Source organism: Dryobates pubescens, chromosome 13, assembly GCF_014839835.1.
Source record: "Dryobates pubescens isolate bDryPub1 chromosome 13, bDryPub1.pri, whole genome shotgun sequence".
Classification (NCBI taxonomy): Eukaryota; Metazoa; Chordata; class Aves; order Piciformes; family Picidae; genus Dryobates; species Dryobates pubescens.
In genome coordinates this window covers 5540811-5568124 of record NC_071624.1, presented here as the reverse complement: position 1 = coordinate 5568124, position 27314 = coordinate 5540811, and the positions used below count along the sequence as shown (strand labels likewise).

Sequence of the window (27314 nt, the reverse complement as noted above, 5' to 3'; positions counted from 1 at the left end):
AATGTCAGACCTATAGTAAGTATGAGTACCTGGAAATCCACACAGAGGTTTATTCTTCTTGAGGACTGGCTGGTGCTTCCTGATACAATCTGTAAGTTTATGCACATGGCAAACACACCAAGTTCTCTCAGATATTCACAGAATCATAAACATTGGAAAAGACCTCTAAAACCATCAAGTTCAACCACCAAACCAAGCACTAAGCCAAAGTACAACCACTAAGCCATGTCCTGCAATGGTATATCTATGTGTTTTTTAAAAACCTTCAGGGAAGGTGACTCCACCATCTCCCTGGGCAGCCTTTTCCAATGCCTGACCACTCTTTCAGGAAAGAAATCTTTCCTGATACCCATCCTTTGTATTAGAAGAGGCCATCTCAGCAGAGAAAGTCTGCTGGCAATTTTAATATTTTGGAAAAATATTTTTTTTCTTGAAGACAGCTGAACTGTGAAAAGTAACCAATGTACTGTAGAGCTGCTTCTGTTCTTCTTTTGGTAATATAGATGAGGAGTCGTCTCATTGAATCAAAGAGGTCCTCAGCTGTCTCAAACAGAGGCTGAGAAAGCCCAGAGCTGGGCTGAAGGCTGGTTCTGCAGCCCTGTGACTTGCCATCCTCACCTGCTTGTGTCCTGGTACTGTAGTCGCTGGAGTAGTGTCTCAGAAAGGGACAGTTTATTAACATCTGCCACCCTGGAATTTTCAGGCAGAGAAGATACCTCCTTTGTCTCGCTGCTCGTCTGTGCCATGAGGATGTTGCGTGGGGGCAGGAGAGGAGGCGTGGGTATCAGGTCTGGCAAGGAGGAAGGGAAAGGTACAGTCATCCCAGCATGGCAATTTCACCTCCTCCCCCTCACCCACAGGCAGGGCAGGGGCAGTCACTACAGAAACCATCTCTTTTGAAGGACCCCTGATTTCAGAGCTGGAAAGTTCAGGGTTTGATAGTGTTCCAGCCCTGTTCTCAGGGATGGCAAGACCAGTGGGCTGAGCTTCCAGGCTTGGATGGAACTCACGTGCAGGCAGTGTGACCTCATTTGTGTCGGCCTGACTGTCTCTTCTGCACGGCAGCTATGAAGGTTAATTAGTTACTTCAAATATAACACTTAGAGAACATAGCTCTACCTCATCCATATCATTACCATGGAGATTCTGCTACTGGGGCAGAATAGATGGAGGAGCATGATGGAAAGAGCACTGGAAGCTGCTAATAGAAAGAACTGAACAGCTAAAGTAAGCAAACACAGATGGAGAAAACAGACCCCATAATCTAATACAGAGGGATGGAGTACCCTGCCTTGTCTTGTGGACATCAAGCACAGAGGATTTTTCTGCTCTGTCATCCTGCTGCTCAGCATACCTCCGTCTTCTGGCTGGTTCATCTCAATCTATTCCAGCCATGGTTGCCTTTCTGTTCATACCAATTACTCCAACATTTTGATACGCTTGTCGTATGGAGTTGTTTGAGCTGCAAGGTTTTGTTTAGTTATTTTTTAATGGGATTCTGAATACAAAAAGACACCCAAAACTGATCCATTGCTCCTGGGCAGAAGCTGTGATTCACGGAGTCCCTGGAGCACTGATCAGTGGCACAGCCGGGTAGTGCATCTGCAGGGTATCTGGGTGCTCTTCTACCTCTGCAATTCTGTGTGTAGGATGGCCAGATGTCCATCAACCCTACGTGGCTCCAGCATGAGGGCATCGAAGTGCCTTAACAAAATTAAATTCTGCACATCCACATCCTAGCCCCAGTGTTAATATCTCTTAGTCTGAAGGCTCTTTGGCTTGGCTAGAATTTCATTCCTTACCGCTCGCCTCTCTGTGTTTTATTTTTACTGTAGTTCCCTCCCCCGCCCTGAGAGCTGGAGACTCAGTGCAGCTGGCCAAAAAAACAGGAACATCTTTCCTGAGCTGCTATGCAAAATTTTGTTCTGTTTCTTGATGAGTTGCATACCAAAATCTTCCAGCTCCTCTTAGACACCCATTGGATTGCATAAATGTACACAGGCACATCAATCTGTTTTAGTGCACATGCTTGTCTGTCACAGGACTATGTCCTTCAGACAAGTTTTATTGTAATGCCCATTGTTTCCAGACAGACGTCAGAAAGGACAGGAAGGATGGCTCTGTGGGCATGACCTTCCTGTGGACTGAGGAGAACAATGACAGATCCAAGGGATGATCCAGGAAAAATCCAAGAAACTATCCAAGACCAGTGAGTATCAGGAACCCACAGTGACATTTCATATAAAATAGTTGGGATGATGCCAATCACACCCCTTCATCATACATCTGCCTCTATGCATAGACTGTCTGCCACTGTGGGATCTGACTGTCAGAAATGTTCTCTATATCAGAGCAGATAAGGGGTGGTTGAGTTTCAGATAACCCAAGAACCACAGCAGCAGCAGATGTGCGGCGCTGCAACGAGGTGCACTCCAAGTCTCTAGGGGAGCATCTCTGCTGCTGAGACAAGAGCCCTAAAGAGTCTTGTGAGATGGTTAGATGTAAACAAGCTTGAGTCCAGATGAAGCAGATACAGATCCTCACCTGATACAACAGACTGCTGTGGAGATTCCCTCAGGTGAGCTAAAACAGTGCTCCAGACAGGTTACTGCCCCAGAGCCATGACAAATCACTGCCTCAAGGTCTTGCCATCTTAGTTGTCTCTATGTCCTGCTCCATTTTATTGCATGACATGCTCTAATCCTGCTGCCTGCACTGCCTATCTCCAGTCCAGATTAAATGTCAAGGGTCTGCATCACCAAGGGTTTCTTACCAGCATCCTCCTCCGGTTCATCAGCAGCCTCCTCCTCTTCCTGCGGCACTGGATATTTGAGGTGCCATACCAGACCCATGTTCTCCTTCTTGTAGAATTCTATCAGTTCCTCCAAGGTCTCAAAATACTTGACGGGAACACCCTCTGACGCCTGAAACAAAATACAGAGGCTGTCATGGTCTGGAATTTCCTACCACAGAAACACTACTCCTCTCCAAAGGAAAAAAAATGTCAGAGAGAGAGAAATCCACTACTGCTGTCCAGAGAAAGCCAGCCCAGCTCTCACTGCCCATCTGACCACAGGCTCTGTGCAGAATGACTCCTGCAGTACAAACAGAAACAGATACACGCACACGTTCCAGCCAGTGTCAGCAAAAGTGGCAATCTCAAAGGTTCACCAAACCCAAAAGAAAGAGATCTCTTGCTCAATGCAGTGTGCTTGGCTTCAAAGCAACAGAAGATTTAAAACCAAGGAATTCTCCCAGATGAATCTTTCCATTCCCTCTTTCACTGAGCACAAACCCTCCTGGACTGTTATATTTTTGGTATCCAGGAAGAAGTTTTCTGTGAAATTGCAAGATAAACATGTCTAAATCTCTTAGGCATTAGCATTGCTTACAGGATTCAGATAGATTCAGATGAAACAAGCTGTCAAGGTACCATCACATAAAAACCTGCTGAGGTGAAGATTTAAGAAGCCGAGGCTCAAGAGACAGCTCAGGTTGTGACTGCATCAGGCAAGACACCAAGCTTGCCAGCTGCATTTTAACTGTGACTAAACCTTTTTCTTGTAAAGCCCTGGTCACTAATTCCAGGAAACAAATACTTGAAGACAGGGATAAGATTTCAGAGGTCTCTCTAGTGGAGAGAGTCCAATGGAGGGTTACAAAGATGCTGAGGGGACTGAAGCCTATCTCTTATGAGGAATGGCTGAGAGACCTGGGGCTCTATAGCCTGGAGAGGATCAGACTGAGAGGGGATCTCATGAATCAATAGCTAAAGGGTAGGGGACAAGAGAATGGGGGTGGGCTCCTTTCAGTGGTGCCCAGTGATAGGACAAGGGACAACAGGCACAAACTGGAACACAGGAGGCTTCACTTAAACATAAGGAAAAACTTCTTTGAGTGTGCCAGACCATCAGTGCAGCCTGCCCAGAGAGATTGTGGAGTTTCCTTCTCTGGAGATGTTCCAAACCCACCTGGATGCCTTCCTGTGCAACCTGCTCTGGGTGAACCTGCTTTGGCAGGGTGGTTGGACTAGACGATCTCCAGAGGTCCCTTCCAACCTCAGCAGTTCTGAGATTCTGTGTTTCAGGCAAAGCTTTATATGAATTATATCTGTGCATTGGTGCAAATGGTAAATCTGTCAGATGCACAAGGCAGGAGCAGCTGCCACCCCTACAGTTCTGCCCTGTTGCTTGAACCAAGGGTCCTACCAAAGACGGAGAAATTATTTGTTGTGGCTCAGCACAGATCTCCTGGCCAAAAGACAGAGCTATCTATTACCTTCAGAACTGAACTTAAGTGCTACCCAAGGCAACAGCAACATGCAACCAAAGCTCTGATTGCTCTTCATGGGGCATGCTCTTCCTAGTAAGGTCCTCCTCTCTGGGCAGAAGGTATTCCCAGAGAAGCCAGTCCAAGAAGGGCCTGTGGACACATGCAGCAAAACATCAAGGAGCAGGGAAGAACAGTGCAGAGTAGATGTTTTCCAGCCCAGCAAGACTGTTGTTCTTGACTTAAACAATACTGGGAACTGCTCACAACTGCAGATATAGCAACAGTGGGCAACCAAAAGGAAGATCTGCTCACCCTATGGCAGGCTTGACTTTTACTCTGTATTACATGCATAAAGCCAGATTTTGCACAGGAAACATAGCTAGTTAAAAACAAAGCAAAGCTTTGCCTCTGGTCTGAAATAAGTTGTTGCACAGCCACACTTCAGACATTCTGCCTCCAGAATGGTTTCATTTCTTTGGGGATTGCAATTTTTGTTGTAAAAGTTACCATGCACCAGCATTTGATGCAAGCTGGAACAAGCTTATTTACCTGCCCTTGGGTTTGCCCAGTTTTGTGTTATCTGTGAGCCCTTGTGTTCAATGAGTCCTAGCAGTGGCAAAATTTCTTTTTACTTTTTCCTGAAGAATGAAATCTCAGGCCAGCAATTAAGACAGTGCTTTCAATACGGAACTACATTGGAAGCTGTCAGCACCCTCAAGCCTGCCATCAAAAACACCCTTCATTTTTCAGTAGGCCTGTATGTTTTTAAAGGCGCCACAAGACACCTTTTCATAACAGAGGTGTTGAAACAATTGCTGGTTTAAAACTTCATGTGACAATAACAGGCAGTTCCTGCTCTGCTGGAGCAGCACAGACTCAGCATAATCCAAATGAATTCTGATTTACACCAATTAAAGCAAATAGCATCTTGGATTTCCCAGACTCTTCTGCTTCTTGAAAACCCACCAAGGATAAAAGCACTTGGCTCTAATCTTTCATATGAAAGGATCCTGAAGTCACAGTGCTGCACTGGGACTGACCTGGAGTGGTTCAGTGAACTGCTTCCATGTTTCCCTGTTCATCTTCCCTGCAGCAGAACCTTCCTCTGCTTGAAACCCCCTGATTTTGTGTTTATTTATGCAGCTTCTGCCAGCCTCGAGTGCACTGTTAGCAGTACTGACTGCAGGATGGTAGCATGCTCACCCTTCGTGCCCAGTCCATGGCAGTATTTGTCCTCTGGGTTCAATTTTCCTGGTCTACCTTCTGCCCACCACCTCCAGCAACCATAGCTGGAGCTCATAAGAAGGAAGGCTTGTGATGGTTTGCTTGGTCCTAAGCTACCCCAAAGATAACTTGCAAAAACACATCAGCTGTATCAGAGTGCACACTCAGACCCTAAACCACAGGCTGGTCAGGGTTTGCCATCTGCATCTTGGTGCAGGAGGAAAGCTCCTCTTGAAATACTGCAGCTTACCCTGCTCCTCCTCTTTCCAAAGTCATCTTTACACTCCTACTTCACTTCTTCAAGACCCCACTGTCCGCTTGCTTCCCTAGAATCCACTGACTAATGACTGTCCCCACAGCCCCCGATCCCACCTCCAGGGCCCAAACTCTGTCTTCTCATCCTTGTTTTGCCTCTCAGCTCCTGCTCTTCCATGGCGCCTGCATGGGGACGGATTGCCCTGCACAGCTCTTTTCAGGCCAAATGGAGCCTTGATAGAAGTAGGAGAAAAGGCTGAACTAGCACTTTTTGATGCCAAGGATAGTTCAGTCTCTAAAATCATGCTGGTCTCTGTGGCAACCAGAAGCAGCAGCATTTTGTAACAGACCTCCTTCCCCTAACTCGCTGGGCCACATTTCAAGGGTGGACCGAAGCCTGTGGTCCAGCTCAAATTCCCCAGAGTGGCCATAAGCCTTGGCTCACGTGCAGGCTGGCAGGATGCATGCACAGAGAGGCCCCAGTATTACATACACTCCTTCTGCCCTGGTAGTCCATCACTTCCAGACACCTCTCTTGATGAACCCTGCCATCTCCTCCCTCAAGGACAACTGGCACTTGTGGCTGTGTGGACGAGCTGGGCTTCGCACACATCTGAATCCAGCTGCTCATTCATTCCCAAAGAGAGGCAGTCTCCATCCCAGCAGTGGCAGGTCCTCTGACAGCCCACCTTCCCAAGCCCACTCAGGATAAAAAGGATCAGCTCCCCACAGCACACAGTAAAAATATAGAATGGCACTTTCACGTGTTAAGACAATTCAGCAGGGAGCTGAACACGTGTTTTGAGCAGCTGCACAGAGACAGCAAGAGCAGCAATATGGAAATGGGGAACTGGTAGGACTGGGAGCTCCCATCAGCCTGGTGAAGCACAGAGAGAAGGATGGGGGAGCCCCAAACCTGCTGGTGCCCACTGACGGTGGGGAGCTCAGGGGCTTTCCCCCTATGTTATGAAAGCCACAGTGGTGGCACCGCCTCACTACATATCAGCTTTGACATCATGAGGGTGAAAGCAAAGATCACTGGATTATTCATGCTCATTTTCTTTTGTATTGTAATTGTTATTATTTGCAAAGGCCTCACCAGAGGAAGTGTGTGGGAAGGGCTGTGCCCCTCCAGCACAAAGCATTGGCCATCAACCCTCTCTGCCTCTTTGCCTGCACTATGAAATGAACTCCTCTCCATTCAAAGCATTCCCCAAATATCCCCCCTCTCTCTGAGAGACCAGGGCACACTGCTTTGCGTTCCCTCCCCACACAGAGACACAAACTGTATGTTGGTTGCATTCAGAGAGAGAACAGTAGCATCAAGATTTTGATGCACTTGCTTCTCCCCTTGGGGAAGGATGAGAACAAAGCCTGTGTGACAGATCTTAGTCACGTTGGTCGACACAAAACTGCAAGGTGCTTGGATACCGCCAGTGCCAAGTGCCATGGGAGCACATCCAAATCACAGAATCACAGAATTCTTCTGCTTGGTAAAGATCTCCAAGATCACGGAGTCCAAATGTTAACCCAATGACACCATGAACATTAAACAATGTCATAAGGTGCCATGTCTACACATTTCTTGAACACCTCCAGAGATGGTGACTCCGTTACCTCCCTGGGCAACCTGTTCCAATGCCTGGCCTCTCTTTCAGTAAAGATCTTTTTCCTAATATCCAATCTAAACCTCCCCTGGTGCAATTTCAGGCCATTTCCTCTCCTCACTTGAGAGGAGACTGACCACCACCTCACTCAATCCTTCTATCAGGGAGTTGAAGAGAGCAATGAAATCTCCCCTCAGCCTCCTTTTCTCTACATTAAACAACCCTAGTTCCCTCAACTGCTTCTCGTAAGACCTGCTCTCCAGACTCCTCACCAGCTTCATTGATCTTCTCTGGACATGCTTCAGCAATTCTATGTCTGTCTTGTAGTGGCCCAGAAAACTGAGTTCAGTAGTCAAGGTGTGGTCTCACCAGTGCTGAGTAGAGGGGCGTGATCACTTCCCTACTCCTGCTGCCCACACTATTCCTGATACAGGCCAGGATGCTATTGGCCTTCTTGGCCACCTGGGCATTCTGCTGGCTCATGTTCAGCATCTGTCAACTAGCATCCCCAGGTCATTTTCTGCTGAGCAACTTTCCAGCCACTCTGCCCCAAGCCTGTAGTATTGCACGGGGTTGCTGTGACCCAGGTGCAAGACCCAGCACTTGGCCTTGTTGAACCTCATACAACTGACCTTGGTCCATTGATCCAGACTGTTCAAATCTCTTTGCAGAGGCTTCCTACCCTCAAGCAGATCAACACTCCCACCCAATTTAGTGTCATCTCCAAACTCACTGAAGGTGCACTTGATCCCCTCAATCAGATCATTAATAAAGAGAGCAACGAGAACTGGCCCCACTACTGAGCCCTGGGGAACACCACTTGTGTTACTGGATGTAACTCCATTCACCTTCACTCACCCCCACTCTTTAGGCCCAGCCATCCAGCCAGTCTTTTACCCAGCAAAGTGGCCCTGTGCAGCCAGTTTCTCCAGGAGGGTGCTGTGGGAAACAGTGTCAAAGGTTTTGCAAAAGCCCAGATAAACAACATCCACAGCCTTTTCTTCATCCACTAAGCAGGTCACCTTGCAATCCAACAGCCCATAACTTTGCTACCATCCTCAGGACTGTTGCCCAGGCTGTGGGGTATTCCCAGCCCAGCAGTGCCTGGCAGTGCAGGGATGGTGCCTGCAAAACACCAGTTTAATACAGAAAACCTGGCTCAATAATGTTGCACGTAGTGTTCACTTTGCTGGATGACCTGCCTGAAAGCAGGTCAAAAGACTTTCCTTACCAGCAAGCTAGGAAAGCAGTAGCTTTCTTCATACTTGAACTTGTCACATATGTTTATAGGTTGGAAAGAAAAAGCAGTGATGGAAAGGAAAACACTGGCATTGAATCAGTATGCATCTGGTTGCAGAGCACCAAAAGTGGTGTACTCTGAGTTAATGTTACACATAATCACATAATGTTGGGGGTTAGAAGGGACCTCCAGAAATCATCTAGTCTAACCCTTCTGGCTAAAGCAGCTTCACCCAGAGCAGGTTGCACCGGAGCACATCCAGGCAGGTTTTGAAAGTTTCTAGAGAAGGAGACTCCACAACCTTTCTTGCAGCCTGCTCTAGTGCTCCAGCACCTTCAAAATGAAGAGGTTTTGCCTCAAGACAACTACACTGGATGACAGCTGCAAGGCAAAACAGAGCTGAAACTTTATGCAGACCTGCTCTGTTTTTTTAGCCAGGGAAGAGATGCAGAACGGGGCACTGCAAACAAACCAGAGCAGGACAGGGCACTGCAAAGCAAGCTGGACCCACCCCAGCAGAGCCCAACAATGAAATCCACTTCCCTCCCATCCCCCCCACCCCTGCCTTCACTTAGTAACTATTTCCTCACAGTTATCAGAGGATAGATCTTATTTTAATTGCAAAGTGAATTGTTTCAAGCCATCAGAAACTGGATGGCAAGTGTCATCTCCACGGCAACGTACCACACCCCCAGAAAGCTCCTGACAGAGTTCACAGGACACTGGAGAAGTGTGGAAGGTGGGTTCTTCTTCCACAGGAGATTCCTCCAGCATCACCTTAGCTTGGTGCTGACCACAGCCATTACACAGGGAAAGGAAACACCTAGTGTACATATGCACTATAGAGAGCGGCTTGTAGCAGCACAGAATTACACAGAATCCCAGGCTCACACAATGGTGGGGTTGGAAGGAACCTCTGAAGATCATCTAGTCTAACCCCCTGCTAAAGCAGGTTCACCTAGAGCAGGTTGCACAAGAACACAATGTCCAGAAGGGTTTTGAAAGTCTCTGGAGAAGGAAACTCCACAGCCTCTCTGGGTAGCCTGCTCCAGGGCTCCAGCACCTTCAAGATAAAGAAATTTTCCCCTAAGTTCCAGTGAAACTTCCTGTGTTCTAGTTTGTGCCTGTCATCCATTGTGCCCACTAAAAATAACCCAGCCCCATCCTCATGACCTCCACCCTCTAGCTATTGATCAACATTGATAAATCCCCTCTCAGTCTGGTCTTCTCCAGGCTGCAGAGCCCCATGTCTCTCATCCTCTCCCCATAAGAGAGATGTTCCAGTCCTCTTAGCATCTTTGAGGGACACATTTCAACTGCATCCCAAATCACAGACTTTCAGATCTTCCACATGTCCTCCTGGCTCCAGCAGGTTTGGGCTGGAAACACCTTTCCCACAGGAAGTCTCCCATCCTCCAGAAACTGCCCTCAGTTCTATAGAATCATAGAATCAATAAGGTTGGAAAAGACCTCAAAGAACATCAAGTCCAACCTGTCACCCAAGACCTCATGACGACTAGACCATGGCACCAAGTGCCACGTCCAATCCCCTCTTGAACACTTCCAGGGATGGTGACTCCACCACCTCTCTGGGCAGCACATTCCAATGCCTAACAACTCTCTCTGCGAAGAACTCTCTCCTCAAGTCTAAACTTCCCCTGGCACAGCTTGAGGTCCTTCCAGTTATCAATTTCCCTTCCATCTTCTATACCCCCATTGGCAAATGGTTTAATACAAGCAGCTATGACTTACTCCTGTCTTCAAGATGAAGTTTTCTGGGTTCTTACTTTCATGAGGACAAGTATAACTAAAGCCTTCGGTCTTTGGTTAAATCTTGTGATCTTTCTAAATTCATCCACCTAGGCTTTTCACCAGGTTATTATATGGCTGAGGTCATCTTCTCTTCCTTTCTATCTGGTGTAGAAAGGCCAACAGGGCCCAGCCTAAGTCTTCTCTTCGTTATCTCTGAGGAATGCCATCTGGCTAGTAGAATGCCTTGATGAAGATACTTCACATATGGGTTTGCCGTGAAGCAGCTCTTGAAGAGTGGAGTACAAAGATACCAAGTGAAAAGAGATGTAAAGCCTCCACTAAGCCAGGCAAGGAAGTGGTTAACTTGGGGTTCATTACAACAATTGTATAAATAGATGGCACAGGAAGTCTGGGGCCCTCAGAAGGAAGAGGAAGTGTTTTCCTTTCCTGAGCCAAGGCACAAGGAGGAACTAGGAAACTGGTCATCTGGTTATATTGCTTAAGGCTAATCTTTTCTAACCAGAGTGCCTTAAACCAGGTATTTAAACCCATATACAGGCTTTTCAGTCAGAGTCAATAAGTTCTCCAAATTACAAAATTCTTGCAGTACCCACCAGCTTCCATGGAAGCTGAAAATCAGGTCACTTCTGCTTCGGTGGGAAAGGCTGGCAGGACTTGTTTCTTTTAGATTTTGGGGGGAAAAAAAACCAACAAAATTCTTAGGTTTCCTGGTTTGGAAAAAAATTGTCTTCAGGACTGTCTGTTAGCTATGAAGTCTAGGTGGCATTTTTGAATTTACTTTGGCTCTCATGTAGCCAAGATTTTGTATTTCACTGGAGTTGAACCTCAGAGCTAAGAAATCCCTGGTTAACTATTTTTAAAAAGCATTTTAAAGCAACCTGATTGTGTTTTGTTAGAAAACATTTCTTATTTCTAGATCAAATCTTGTGCTAAGTAGTTTCAGGAGCATTTCATAGCAATGGGATCATAGACAGGAATCACAGCTGGGAGAACCAGCTACTTCCTAAAATATGAGCCACCCAGAAATGGACTCTATTTTGATCACAACAACTGGGGCTGGGAAGGAATGGGGCTAACTAGGAGTAGGAAGGGAGAGAAGCAATTTGTGGCTAAGGAAAAAGGGGATCCTGTGACACAGATGGTCTGTAAAAGTATGAACTTAAGTGGTGGGAATCTGCAAGCTGACAGGAGCATTCAGATGCTGGATAAAGCTCAGCGAGAGGGTCTCCAGCAGAACCTATCACAAGAGAAGAGGCAAGGGGAGGAATCCAGGGAACTTGGGCAGATGATGTTGGCAGGTAGCCGGAGGAGCACCTCCTCACCTGGAAAAAAAAATCACATTAATTTCTGGGAGAATGGCACAGTGTAAGTGCAGTTGTAAATTACTTGATTAATGTTGGAGAGAATGGAAGGTGAGTAGTCTCTCTCCAAGACGAAAGCTTCTTGGCTTATTTTGCATACGGTTTGGTCCCGATGCTCAAGTCTACTTATTCACGACACTTTCGCTGCAGTGGCCTTTTACATTTAAGACTTTGGGTGAAAATCATGGAGATCAGAGAGTTCTGGGAAAGAGGGCTTCAGAATTTCAGAAAGATATTATTTATGGAAACAAAGAACTGCAGTTTAACAACAACAAAGTATAAATTACTTCTAGCTTGTGCTCCTGGCTGAAAATCAGACATCAAAACCAAACCAACCAAACCACACACACACACGCACGCACCCACCCCAAAACAAAACCAACCAACCAAAGACAAAACCCACCAGAGCTGGGGGTGGGGGGAGGGAAGGGGAAGGAAAAGTAATGTGTTGTCCATTCTGTAAAATTCCCTTTGCTCCTCGAATGCAGTTGAAGGATACTATTATATTCCGCCTCTAACACAAGTTCCATTTCTTCAAGCATAATGCTGACTTAAGAGACACTGCATATGAATTACTGGCACTGCTTCACAATTCCTTTCTTATTATATATATTAAAAAAATGGATCTTCAAACTAATTTTCACTCTCTTTCACCTAGTGTTAAAGTTCAGCGCTCGCTTCCTTGCCTGCCTGCCATACCTGCATGAAATGTGAATCCCACTGATGCTCCCTGGAAACAAGGCCACCAAGTGCATATGGGCATTCTTGCCTTCATTGCTAGCTGGGCAGGAGGGCATGTTATGGCTTCACTTCCAACTTGTCTGCTACAGTGTGAATCTAGATTCAGACCTGAGCTTCCTTATTATCCAATTTCAGTCAACATGGCCATCCCACTTTTTCCCATCCTCAATGTCATAAAAAGGACTTGGGAAGCACAAGGCATTTTCCTCATGCTCAGTTTCAAATACAGATTCTGTGTGTAGAATGTGAGCCCAGTTCAGGTTAATCTTTAAAAGATCCTGACTGTCATATCTGCCACTTGTAACCTCTCCTGGCCTTGCAAGAGTTTATCTCTGCATGATCCCACTCAGGCTTCATTTTGGCAGCCTGAAGATTGGTCATGTTCACAGGTGGGAAGTGCTCCCATGGCAGAACTGGGACACTTGCAAATTAAAAGAGTCTGTTGAAGCGAAGGAAAATTGAGAGTAGTTTTCAGCAGAGCATAGCTGGATGCCAAATCCTTATTTCAAGTTCCTCGTTAAAATTCTACATCCTAAAAGAAAACATACAAGAAGTTCTGGAAGCCAAAGGACCCTAAAGGAGTCTTTTGAACCAGCATTCTCCCACAATATAGAGACACAGGTCATAAAAACAATGTGTTCACATCCTGCTTAAGGACCCCATTCCACTCTGCTACAGCACTCCACAACTTGCACTAGAAGTATGTCAATTGTCAAACATCTAGTTGATATAGTTAGCTACAAGCCAGTTAGAACATCAAGCAATTGTGGGAGGCATCAACACCCTGTACTTGAGATAGACATTCAAACTCTAATCAGAAAAGATTTTAGCAACAAAGCATATTATGATCCAACTCGTAGCACCAAGAGAAGGTCCCTGAGCAACAAACCCTTTCAGTATTTCTCTGTGAGGTAATAAATAAGATTTACATCAACCACAAGCAAAGAAGTGTATGGTTCCATGACAGAATATGAGGGGCTGGCGTTAAATTTAGGTGCAGGGTGTAAGTCAGATGAGTTGGTGGTGAATGAGGAAGGACTGCAAATCCATGGGAATCTGATGCAATTTTTTTAGCACTTCTGGAGTGTGTGGGTAGAATTTATAAGTAAAAGTTTTGGAGTACTCCACTTCTAACCACTTTTGCAATTTTATAGCAAGCCTTGTGCTTTTTGGTTTTCCATTGAAAATCATCAGCACTTAAGTGAAAGTATCTTTTCATTCCTTCATAGGGATTACCTAGGGATTCCTAGGGATTACCACGACAAGTTCGAAGGGCAACCAAGACAGAAAATGTAATACAGTCATCCTTTCTGAAGGCAGTTTTTGGGGGTCATAATTTTGATTTTGTTGGCACTGATTGCTGACAGTGACCTGGGGAAACCATTGCAGGACACTGATTCTTGCTTCTTGGTAGAAGTTCACAAGTGTCCTTCAATTTTTCCCTCTGTAGAAGGCAGTAAGTACATCTCCAGGCAACAGATTGTGGGGTTTGAAAAATCTACAAGTAAGAACTTTTCCCTGAGACAGGTGAAGGCATGTCTGCACTGTCTGTGCCAGCACGGCCAGCGAGATCTTTCAGCTCATATCAGTTCTACAAAACATTGCTGGGAATTTCCTCTAAAAAATAAAAACAGCCAACGTGGTGTTAAGAGCTTGCTAACACAGAGCAATGCTAACACAGCAATGCTAACACAGAGCAATGCTAACACAGAGCAATGCTAACACAGAGCAACGTCAGCCCTTCAGGAGCTTTGCTAGACTTTGCCCACGGTATTTGCTGCACCCAGATGTGCTGCATGTTATCTTTTAGAACATTGGAAAAGGAGAACTTTAGAGCCCTGGGATGGAACAGAAGGGAACCAACTTGGACTTTCACAGGAGAACCAAGATGGAGAACTCTGTCAGCAGTTATGAAGTGAAGACAAAAGAAGTCAGACAGCAGGGCAAAGGTCTGGGAACAACTGAAAGCTGCATTGTGACCTCATTCTGTCAGAGGGACTCTGAGATGACTGAGTCTGAGCTGTCTCTGCTAAAGTTTGTTTCATTTCCCTAAATCATCTTGGCATTTGAAATCAAGCCCTGCACATTTTGCATTTAGGCAGCGATCTGAAAAATTAAAGGATTCTAGATTTCTTTTAAAGCTTCGTGAAGCAGCTTCGACCCAAAGGTAAATTTGAAAAGTATGGGTGGAACAAACATTATTCACCTAAACCAAGTTAATCCAGGACAATACTTTAAATTGCACACGTTGCAATTTAAACATGATTGCATCTTCATATTTTATGTTCATATCAGCAATAAGCTACAGCACATCTGGGGCCTGTAGGTCCCATTCCCTAAGGCTGCAGAGCAGATTAAGTAAGCAATATCTAACTGGAACCTGACTACTACTTGTGACCTACCAGATGAGTTCTACCTCTGCATGAGGAACACAGCCTGCAATGATGCATCTTCTCAGCAACTCAATATACATTTCTGAAGAAGAAAGGGCATCACCCTGCCAGTAACAACTGCAGAAGTGATTTTGTACAGATGGTGACACTTGCTGTAAGACTCACTGTAAAAAATTCAACAGTAATGTTTTCCAAGACTTTCCTATCCTAAATAAGCAGGACAAAAAGCCTCATACAGCACCAACAATGTATTAGCTTCTCTTCCTTGGAGAAAACAGCTCAAGGCTTGACTAAAAGAGAGTGCTTTACTCCGTGACCCACCATGCCTCAAAGCACAGAAGCAATAAAGCACCATGTTTCATTACCACACAGTTGAGAGAGCAATAATCTGTTGTCTCCCTGAATACTTTAAATTCAGTTATGTAGCTTCATCAGAGTCTTTTGAAGTATAAAATAGGATAAGACAATCAAATGGTTTAAATGCTCTGCAACTGATAATATGAAAGGTATTATACATCAAATTACTGAAAAATGAGGATATTTTCGTCTTCAAAATGTTGGTTGCATAGGTTCCCAATTATTTTTCCTCATGTGCTGGAGAAGGTTTATAATTTCAGGAAAGTTTTCACTTTGCTGATCCTGGAAATGGTGAGGTGTGTGTCCAAGGTGTTCATCTTAATTAGGATTATACATTTGGCCTCTCAAGCACAGGCTGTAGCTAATTTGTAAAGTCTATTTAAAACAACAAAAAAGAGCCCTTTGTATAGTTCTCAGTCCATGAGCAGAGGACACTGAGTTGCTGGAACAGATCCAACTCCCTGAAAGGAGGTTGGAGTGAGGTAGGGGTTGGTCTCTTCTGCCTACTAGCAAGTGATAGAAGAGGAAAGGGTATCAAGTTGCAGCAGGGGAGGTTTAGATTGGATATTAGGAAAGAATATCTTTACTGAAAGAGTAGTCAGGCATTGGAACAGGCTGCCCAGATTGGTGGCAGAGTACCCATCCCTGGAGGTATTGAAAAAACATATAGACATGGCACTTCATGACATTGTTTAGTGGGCATAGTGGTGTTTGGTTGACAGTTAGACTTGATGATCTTAGAGGTCTTTTCCAATCAAAATGATTCTGTGATTCTGTTTCTACCCCTTCCTTTAAAACATGCCCACAGAAACAGTTGATTTGAGATGGAAATGTCTGTCAGGGTGTGAGAGGAGAGCAAGAACTTAATAAAGTTTCTGCTGGAGAAAGTTTCTGGGACTTGAGCATAATGGTGAATGAAAAGCTGGACATGAGTCAACAATGCACACTTGCAGCCCAGGAGACCAATAGCATCCTGGGCTGCATCAAAAGAAGTGTGGCCAGTAGACAGAGAGAAGATTCTACCACTCTGCTCTGCTGAGACCTCACCTGAAGTACTGTGTCCAGCTCTGGGGCCCTCAACACAGCAAGGATATGGACCTCATGGAGCAGGTCTGGAGGAGGGACACAAAAATGATTAGCACCTCTCCTACAAGGACAGGCTGAGAGAGCTGGGATTATTCAGCCTGGAGAAGAGAAGGCACTAGAGAGACCTTATAGCAGCCTTCCAGGAGGCCTGCAAGAAATAGGACAAGGAGCAATGGTTTTAACCTAGAGCAGGGTAGGTTTAGATTGGGCATTAGAAACAAGTTTTTTACTATGAGGGTGGTGTAACACTGGGATAAGTTGCCCAGGGAGGTGGTGGAAGACATTCAAGGTCAGGCTTGATGGGACTCTGAGCAACCTGATCTGATTAGGGATGTCCCTGCTTACTGCAGGGAGGTTGGACCAGGTGACCTTTGGAGGTCCCTTCCAAGCTAGTGCATTCTATGATTCTTTGGAGTGAAATTTTATCTGAAAGCACATCCAAATAAAAGGAAAAGAAATTTCACTTCATAGTGTGCATTAGCTTTCAAATACCTGAGTTAATTTTTTGAAGCTTGAAAAAACAAAATTTACTTTAACCTGCTTTAAATCATCTTCTCTGAACTTAAAAAAAAAATCAGGAAACTGGAAACATTCTGGAAGGGTTCAAACTAGACAAAAGCTGGATATGGTTTGTTTGTATGAAGAATTTTGTGTACAGAGAGATTCAGTAGCAGGAATGTGCATGTTTCAGGAAATACCCAGTTCTCTTATTAAATGCTTTTTCTTTCCTTTTTTTTTTTCAGACCCTGTGAAATGCATTGTGTTTACTCCTACCTCAGATGCAAAGAGAGGAAAAAAAACATTTTCCTTCTACAAACAGATTTGGAGGTTTGAAGAAACATGAAATGCGCAGATTGACTGCAACTTGTTTTCAGTCCTACATGTAAAGACTTGAAGAGTTTTACAAACTGATTTAGATTGGCATTAATTTATACTGAAATATATCCAAGTTGGAATGTCTACCATTTTCAGTAATAAAATTAAGCTTAATAGAACTAAATTCTGTATTTGGGCATACTAGAAATTATTTCCTTAACCATTTTTTGGAGACATTGCTCCCAAGTATGATCTGGTTGTCCACTTGTTCCTTGTTTCTATCCAGGAAAAGTGATCATCCTTATTGTACTTCAGTCTTTCAGTGACAAGCACAATAGGTTTTCTCTGACAGAAAGTAACTCAGCTGAAATCAGTTCCGTGGCCAGCATTAACCTTCCTTGAAATCTACTGTTATGCAAAAATTTCACCTTCCCAGAGGGGTTCTGTGGTTCTGCACACCAATGAACTCTTGGCAGGGGTGGGGTGCATGTCCCCAACTCCAAAGCTCCACTAGGACTGTTTCACCTTAAGACTGAACTGCACCTCTTGGTTCTTTCCCTTCCTACTCCCTTCAAGCCCTCTGTGCCTTTTTGTCCTTCAGGCAACACTGCTGTCCCCTCCTCTTATCCATCCTAGTCCATTCCATTCCATTCCATTCCATTCCATTCCATTCCATTCCATTCCATTCCATTCCATTCCATTCCATTCCCCTGCAACATCACAGGTGCTTCTGTCCCCCCATAACTTCCAGGGCCACTGGCAAGCAGCATGTGGTGCTGGCACACCTCTCACCTTGGCAGCACACAGCCCAAATACACACACACCACTGCCCACTGGTGTATACAGAGGGGGAGATTGTACAGCTGTTGTGTCCCCACTCACCAAGCATCCTCCTTGGTGGGACACTTGGTTTCATCTTACCATTCAACACAGAGGGATGCCAACAGTGCTCGACACCTCTTGGCTGCAAGCAGACCATGCAGGTCTTACAGTCTTCATGAAGCCTGCTAGTGATGTTTGGGGCAGATCTGTGCTGGCCCTGTTCTCACTAGAGACCATGGGTTTTGACCATTTTGAGCAAGTACAAAACCCTTACACAGATGTGTGACAAAAGCTGTAAGTGGCTGCAATGTTGTGAATAGGTGAGTGTCTCCCAAAAGATTTTGCTTTGTATTCTTTCTCACTGAAGCCAGATCAAGTGGGGATGCTGATGGACAAGAAGCTGGACATGAGCAGACAGTGTGCTTACAACCCAGAAGGCAAATCACATCCTGGGCTGCATCAAAAGATGTGTTGCCAGGAGATCCAGAGAGGTGATTCTGATGCTTTACTCTGCTCTGGTGAGACCTCACCTGGAGTACTGTGTCCAGGTCTGGAGCCCTCAATATAGGAAGAACATGGACCTGTTGGAGAGGGTTCAGAGGAGTGCCATGAAAGTGATCAGGGGCTTGGAGCACCTCTGCTATGAGAACAGGCTGAGGGAGCTGGGGTTGTTCAGCCTGGAGAAGAGGAGCCTCCAGGGAGACGTAACAGCAGCCTTACAGTACCTGAAGGGGACCTGGGAGGACGGAAAGACACTGTTTGCAAAGGCCTGCAGTGATAAGACAAGGGGCAATGGATTCAAACAAGAAAAGAACAGATTTAGATTGGATGTTAGAAATAGGTTCTTTACTACGAGGGTGGTGGAACACTGGAATGCGTTGCCCAGGGAGATGGTTGGGGCCCCATCCCTGGAGATGTTTAAAGTGAGGCTTGACAGGGCTCTGGGCAGCCTGATCTCACTGAGGATGCCCCTGCTTACTGCAGAGGAGATTGGACTAGATGACCTTCAGAGGTCCCTTCGAACCCAGACCATTCTATGATTCTAAGTGTAAATTCTCAGTAGAAAGGTTTTGATCAGATATAGATAGATTAGCAAAATCCAAGGCAAATCACAAAATCCTTACTACAGGAAAACTTTTCTTAGCAACACGTGTCAGCAGCACAACAAATTGGGATTCCAGTCCAGTGTCAAAGAGAACAACAAAAACTTTGCATCTCTCTGTAAAAGGCTCACAAAGGACACATGCCACAGCCAGATGCTGCCTCTGACCTTGGTAACAACAGCAGTGGCACCAGAAATGCAGGAACTGACCTAAACTCATGCCCTTGTCAGCTCACAGCGACAGGATGGGCAGCAGTATGTCTGCGCTCTGAGACCAGGTTAGTGTGCCGGATGAAGCTTTCACATTGAGCTCCACCCTGGAGCACTCATAAACAGAAGTCAGAACAAGTTCTGCCTAGAGGCAGGGACAACCCTGTCAACTGGCTGATGTCAATGGGCAGTCTTCTCATTGTATGTCCTGCACATCCCAGGACAGAGGATTTTGGTCATTCTGGCATATTTAGCCAACCCACATAATCAGCGATAGAATCATAGGGGTTGGAATCAGCCTCTGGAGATCACATTGTCCAACCCATATGCAGAGTACCAACCTAGATGTTCCTCCAACAATGCACTTCTGGAAGTGTGCTGGAGCAGGAGAGTTTTCAGCGGGAACCCCCACATGCAGTATTGATCAGCTCTCCTACCTTCTGGGAGCCAGTGCTGAGTACACTGGTAACCTACAGCTTCAGTGTCAGTTGATACAGTGAGTCACAGCTGCTGGCCTGCTTTCTAACTGCTCACATCTCACCATTTGTTTCCTGTTGCACACAGCCTTGCATCAGACCAGAAAAAATTACCAGAAAAAAAAAAAAAAGAAAAAAGAAAGGATGATCAGTCACTGTAAAACAGTGCTGCCAGGGCATCTCCAGTTTTCACCCAGCTTAGCAAACCCTACAAGTTAATAGAGTTAGACCCTCCCTTTGCAACATGCAGTACGTATAAATAGAAGTAATCTTTTTTAAAGCCCTTGCAGCTATTTAAAAGCCCCCAGCACAAAAGCAAGCAATGCTCATGCTCACTGAAATAATGATCTGGCACTAGAGCTGCAAAATGAGCATGTCTCACATTTACCCACGGAGCAGAGCACATGGCTGCTTTCTGTCAAGAAGCCAGGCGAGTCGGACAGCACAGGAAGGTGAAGTGGAAAGAAAAAGACAGGCAGCAGCTCAAAAAAAATTCTAATGTTTTCCACACTGTGAGACAGTCTCATAAACAGCATGAAAAATAGATGTCCCCTCACATCAAGGTATAGTCCACAGAAACTGACAAAAAATTAAAAAGAAAGAGAAAAAAGGAAAGGGGTTAGGAGGTTGGAGCATGTGCTGTACAAGGCACAGACTTCATTCAACTCCCCTCTCACTCATCAATCTAAAAAAAAAAAAAAGGTGAAAAGTTGAAACTTGCTTATCTGGACTTTCTCAAAAGGATGATCCACTTTTTCCATTTGAAACAACAGTTTTCATCAACACCCTGGCCACACTGTGATAACTCCTGAAAAGCTAAGAATCAAAGTGAAACATTTCACCTGAATGCATTCTTTAAAATTTTTCAGCTTGCTTGAAAATGTAAAGCAGCTCCTACTCCTGTAAGTCAAGCTCTATTCCTGCCCAGTCTTGCTTGAAAATGTAAAGCAGCTCCTACTCCTGTAAGTCAAGCTCTATTCCTGCCCAGTCTTGCTTGAAAATGTAAAGCAGCTCCTACTCCTGTTAAAGTCAAGCTCTATTCCTGCCCAGTCTTGCTTGAAAATGTAAAGCAGCTCCTACTCCTGTTAAAGTCAAGCTCTATTCCTGCCCAGTCTTGCAAGGCAGCCAAAAGACCATTCAAGGCACTGTGGGTGGCTGGAGCCTCCATTTTGGCAGCCCGCAACATTTCAAGGTAGGTCCACAACTTGAAGCAAGTGAGAGAGCACAAACGAGAGAGTGAACTTTAGGGTAACACAAGAAAGAACAAACCAGGCTGACAAGGAGATGGAAAGAGCACTCTCGCCAGAAAGAAGCAGCAGTGGTCAGATGAGGCCTGAGCCCTGAGAGGGGGGACATACATGTCTAGTTCAAGTTTTGGGCCACAGAATGGGAACGTTACATGACTGACCTAAAGCATCAGGTCATGCCCCTGGGAAAGTACTGGGAGTGTGCACCTTCCTCAAACTCAGAGGCCAGAATGTGCCACACAGCACAGAAGGATACAGCACAACATTGAAAGATCTGTCCATGACACTAAAGCTCCCAAAAGCCTTCCCTAAGTTTCTTAAGACTCCACCTTTAGCAAGGAGCCAGAGCTGCTCCCCTAACTACTAGGCTGATTCTCTGTGAGTTGCTTTTATGAAGGGCGTCTTCCATGACAGTCCAGTTTGCGCAATGTTGGCGTCTGCCCATCAGGATAGCTTCCTCCAGCCCTCACACAGAGTGGCTGAGGTAGGTGCTTGATCCTGCTAACACCCCACAAAGTATTATCTGATAGTCTATGAGCATAAATGAAGATGCAATCTAGAAATGCCACTGAGAAATGACTGATTGCACTTTAGCTAGATTGCCAAACAGCCATCAGATAACAGACACCGCGAGCTTCTCTTTGAGATGAGCCAGAAACTGAGAGATCAAACTCCACAGAGATTGCCATGATGTTTGATGAATTTAGTGATGGCACCACACTACCCTGTACCAGTCCATATTCACTGACCAGCCAACACTAGTATCTTCTTCCTTCTCACCACCTCTTTCAAGCATCTTCACCCATGAGGCAGGTTATACTCTTAACAGTGAGGCAATAAGAGTTTAGTTTGTTCTTGTGATTGCAAATGATCCCTTTGCTGCTCCTCCACTCTACACAAACATGATTATACTCAGCTACTCCCCAGATTTTCAACAACTCTATGTAAATTATGCCTCACTATCTGAGCCATGGAAAATTCAGATTTGTTTTCACACAGAAGAAAGTTATGAACCCTAGCTGTGACTTCCCAACAGAGAGGCAGGAGCTCCCCTATGTCACTCTTACAGATCTTGTGTTTCAAGGGGGTTTTGTTACTCCTATTCCCCCTTCTTTGAATACATCTTCATCAGCAGGATGCAAGTTTGGTTCATCCAAAGCAAGGATTTCTTTGCCTATATTTTGATGTCTCGAGTAATGGAAGGGAAAAAAAAAAATCAGCAGTCCCTGACTAGAAGGGACTTGGCACTGGTGAGGCCACACCTTGAGTGCTGGGTTCAGTTTTTGGGCCCTCGCTATGAGAAAGACACTGAGGTGCTAGAGCAGGTCCAGAGAAGAGCAATGAAGCTGCTGAAGGATCTGGAGAAGGTCTTGTGAAACATGGCTGATGGAACAGGGGTTGTTTATTTTGGAGAAAAGGATGAAAGATGATCCTCTTGCTCTCTACAACTACCTGAAAGGACGTTGAGGTGAGGTGGGGGTTGGTATCTTCTCCCTAGTAACAAGTGACAGAATGAGGAAATGGCCTCAAGTTGCACCAAGAGGAGATTTAGGTTGGATATTAGAATAAATGTCTTCCCTAAAAGGTTTCTCAAAAACTGGAACAGACTCCTCATGGAGCTGGTTGAACCCCTATCCCTGGAGGTGTTTCAAAGAGGCAGAGCTGTGGTGTGAGGGACATGGTTTAAGCCCAGACTTGGTAGAGTTAGATACTGGTTGGGACCCAATGACCTGAAAGGTCCTTTCCAGCTGAAACAATTCTATGATTCTGTGCTGCAGAGTGGTTGCAGAAACCAAACAGCAGATCACACAGCATGCCACAAAATGCTGGAAAGATATATGCAAATATTGTTTTGTTCAGCCTGGATGCAAAACTATGCACCTCTGAATGCAAAAAATACACACCTCCAAATGCAAAAATATGCACCTCCCTTTCTGCCACCTGCACTTGAATTAATTTAACCATGGAAAAAAATGACACTAAGTATTGTCCCACTGCTCTCCAAGACTCAAAAAAGAAAGTGTAGCAACTGTTATGTCACAATTGCTGTGTATGTAGCTGTGACATTACATATCTTCTAAACCTTCTGTCATCATGGAAAAAGCCTGAGAGACAACAGCCCAGTGCTGAGCAGGAAGACAACTTTGTTAGCTCCAGAAAGGAGCACTCTGCAGGCAAAACACTACAAAACCAGGGCCCACATTTGTAACTGATACAGACTAACCTCAGGATTTCATATTGAATCTTTCCTATGGTGTTTTGGTTCTGGTTTTTTTTCATTTGGTTTGTCGGGGTTTTTTTATAAACCCAGAAATGAGAAGCATCCATTGATGGCTGTATTAACATTTGTTCTAAGTCCATGGGATTAGTAGGTTTCTTTAAATATGTCCAGAGTCCTTCCTATTTAACAGCTTTGACATCCAATCTTTTAACACACATGAAATAGTTTTGGTTTTATCCAAACGTCAGACAAGGAGGCAGAAAGTATGGCCCAGCTGGAACAAAGTACCAAGAAAAGCAGCCAACAACATGAGACTGTTTTGCTCTGAGCCTCAGCTACAACTCTCACTGCATCTCTCTCTTGCCAGAAGAGGCCAGCCCCCTTCTTCTGCCTCTCCCATGGAACTGCAATAAAGCAGCACAAAATGGGACGTGTTGTGCCTTCAAATCATGACTTAACAACATACTTTATTTGGCCTACTCTTGATACCCAGACTACAGCTCCTGACAATCCAGCATGCAAAGGTATTCCATCACAGTCCCTCTGCTTCCCACAACACAAAAAGAAGAAAGATCCTTCACAATCGCAACACAGATCTCAAAAGAGTTTTACAAATCAGTACAGGTGTACTTCTAGTAGATCATGCTTCCTTAAGAGGTCTAGTAGATTTCAAAAGATTTCATGCAGAAAGATCCCATGGAGTCCTAGTAACACTGTCTGGATCTAGCAGTAGTCTAATAATCATAGAATCATTAAAGCTGGAAAAGATCTTTAAGATCCTCAGCTGGCAGTTCAACACTACTGTGCCCACTGAATCGTGTTCTGAAATGCCACGTCTACATATTTTTTTAACACCTGTAGGGATGTTGATTCTACCACCTCCATGGGCAGCCCATTCCAATGCCTGACCACTCTTTGAGTAAAGAAATTTTCCCTAATATCCAATCTAACTCTCCCCTGGCACAAATTTAGGCCATTTCTTCTTGCTCTATCACTAGGGACAAGAGACCATGCCCCCCGAGAGAGGCTGAGGACCTTCTTATTTGTAAATAATACCCTGCAGAGTTCTTTACAGAGAACTAGAAGGTGAGGAGGTGAAAGTGTATGTGGTGGGGAAAGTCTGAGCTGATGGACATCAGTCATGCCTTCTACTTGTTCATAACCCTTCATTCAGCATGAGAACTGCCCATTGCTACAGCAGAGGGAAATACTGATTTCTCATGGCTGCAGTGCCATGATCAGTGGATAGATGGAATAGTTGTACATCAAAATGGGCTCTTTGTCACAGAAGAAACAATTACAGCCCCAGTAGCTGGTGGGTCCTGGGAGCAGTGGGCAGCCCAGCACTCTCTGCAGAGCTACCTGCACACAGGCATGTTGCTCTGAAATCAGATTTTGAACCTTCCTGTAACACGTGGCATCAGTGCCCTTCTAGAAACACCTGCAGCCCAGGCTGCATGTTCAGCAGCACTAACATGCCAGCAGGGCAGCTGGATACGAAGAGGGGGCCAAGGGTTTCCCCAGGGTGCTGATGGACAACCAGGGCACCTAAGAGCAAAGTGTGTAGCTTGCCTTTGCAGGTGACCTCTGGCCTTTCCTCTTCTTCCTCGGATGAAAAGCCAACCTATGATAATTTCTTTGCTTGTCTTTTAGAAGACAGCAGCTGCCAAACTCATAGCCCAAACTCATTCAGAGCTGGGGTTCCACAAGTTCCCTTCCTCATCATGGTGCCAGCACAAAGAGCAAGGACAACATTAGCAGTGCCAGGCCCCATCCTGGCACTGCCACAGAGCTGCTGTGGGGCTTGGATAGTTGTACCCAATGCCTGGGCTTCAGGTCTCCCAACATTCTCCCTGCCTGAGGTGCTTCACTTGTGAACCATCTGGCACAACGAGCCAGATACAAGCCAGACAGCGAGCAGCTGACACCCTATGACCTTTTGGATGCCTGCATTACCATCACAACACGTCATCATACCAGAACAATATGCCAAAGCACATTTAGGATGGTAAGGCTAAGATTTATCAGATGATAGAGGGAAACTGAGTGTTACTACAAGGAGCCAGCCTGTGGTGTGCTGTGTGGAGACACATCAGAACAGCAGGTTACTTGTTCCAGATGGTCCCACCTAAGCAGCCTGCAGAGCCTGCACAGGTTTCTCTGCATGGTGTGCCCAGTGCTCTGGAAGCTTTGGTAACATGCCACAGTAACGCCTGCAGACCCATGTCAAGTCTGGCATAGTGTCCTGCTGGCAGTTCCCCCTCAGAAACAGGAGTGCTGTGGCAAGCAAGGCAGAGGTACCTCAAAGGCTCTGGGTAAACCGGGTGCAGCTGTTGAGGCCAACTGGGACATGGTGCTGCTGCTGCTGGTTGGCCCTGGGCACACATTTTGCTGGAGCACAGCGGCCAAAAGCCTAGAATTAGCCTTGGGAGCAGTACAGCTGTGCCTGTGCAGTTGCTTCTGAGTGCGGCTCCTAAGAACAGCCTGAGCCATCCAAAAGTGGCTCTTGAGGGATCCAGGCTGGGTGTATGCACTCAGAACACACAATCCACTATTCTCTCAACAGCCCATAGCTGAAAGAAAGCTGCCAACACTCAACTGTTCTCACTAACCTCATCAGTCTAGTTTCAAATATGCTGCCTCTTTGGTGCAGATCTCTAAGGAAAACTGATGCCCCTAAAGCACATCAGGAAACGCAGAAGTAGCATGTTGCATGTGAGCTGCACATGGACATGGTGGGAAGTTAATTGTCATTTGAAATAAGAAGGAATGAATGCAGACCCACTCTGAACAGCAGGGCAGGCTGAGGCATTTCCATTTCATTTTAGTGGGAACACCCATGCAGCACTGGCTGTGCTAAGAAGATGGCTAGGCTAGAGTCCCCACTGTCTCCTAGTAAGTTTCATTATCTATATTGAGAAAACAAGGGTTGAGATGTGGTACAGGAAGGGGAAGTAGCTCATTCAGGATCCTAAAGCAGAATTAGAACAGAACAGAACAGAACAGAACAGAACAGAATAGAATAGAATAGAATAGAATAGAATAGAATAGAATAAACCAGGTTGGAAAAGACCTTCAAGATCATCGAGCCCAACCTATCACCCAACACCATCTAACCAAACTCCTGCCCTCAATCCTGGTGCTTTCTGTATCCTGAGAACACAACACAGTTTGCATCTTCTATGTGTAGGTAAATTGTACTGCAAATTTGGATTGAAAAGATCCACGATAAGAAGCTGGCTTCAGAGGAAAAGGTATTCCATGGGCTGAGGTGGGCACAAGGCAGTGCCACTATTGAAGGCACATATGTTTAAACAGTGTGTTGGTGACCATTGTAGTGGACCGGAGACAAAAATCTCCATAGCAGTGGACTGGAAACTAACACTATGCTGGCCAGGGGCATTCGTTTTACTCCTTATATCCTTTTTCTCTTGCTGTTAAAACTACATTAAAAAAAAAATTAAAAAAAAATGTGGTGAGTGGTCTTAGGTGCATTGTTGTGGGCTCAAGTGGTACATGGCATGGCTTACCTGGACAATTAGCTTATTTTCTTTGTCAGGCAGAATTCGGTAGGTATAAACACAATTCCGGTACCTGAAACAGAGCAGAGGAGATATGCTTAAACCATCTCCAGAAGGGAATCCCACCTGTCCAAGTGAGAAAAGGTATTGGAAGATCCCAAGATGGGTTCATGCACAAGGGTTTTAAATGTTTCTCTTTCTTTCTTTCCCAGGAGTCTGTGAAGTAACACAAACCTGATGTGTTCCTGGTCACTGAGGCACGTTTGCAGATATCACTGCAGTAAGCAGTATCAGCATCAGCCTCGGAGAGAGTTATTCAACTCAACTTCTGGCCAGAAAGAAAGAAAATGCCAAATGGCTCTAGCTGTCAGTAGAGTGGGCATCTCAGGAAGGAATGAAAGATCAGACATCCCAATGACACAGGGCCAAAATCAGCAATGAATGAGTAGAGAGAGGGGCTAGTAGATGTATTGACTTTCATTGGGGAATAAATTTGAAGAAAATACGTGCGTGTGTGTGTATAAATTTCACCTAATTCACAGTAAGACAGCTGATTGCTAGGCATATTTCTGTGCACAAATCTTAAACAA

At 45.3% G+C, this 27314-nt stretch overlaps 1 protein-coding gene across 5 annotated transcripts in view; it reads right to left on the bottom strand.

Moving 5' to 3' along the window:
• INPP5D (inositol polyphosphate-5-phosphatase D) overlaps positions 1-27314 on the bottom strand; it is a 59126-nt gene that overhangs the window by 27507 nt on the left and 4305 nt on the right. For all 5 annotated transcript variants that reach the window (XM_009900994.2, XM_054166287.1, XM_054166288.1 and 2 more), the window contains exons 2-4: positions 26734-26797; positions 2774-2924; positions 619-790 (exon numbers count right to left, since the gene is read on the bottom strand). In XM_009900994.2, coding sequence (XP_009899296.2) covers positions 619-790; positions 2774-2924; positions 26734-26797 — 387 coding nt within the window. The remainder of the gene's footprint in view (positions 1-618; positions 791-2773; positions 2925-26733; positions 26798-27314) is intronic.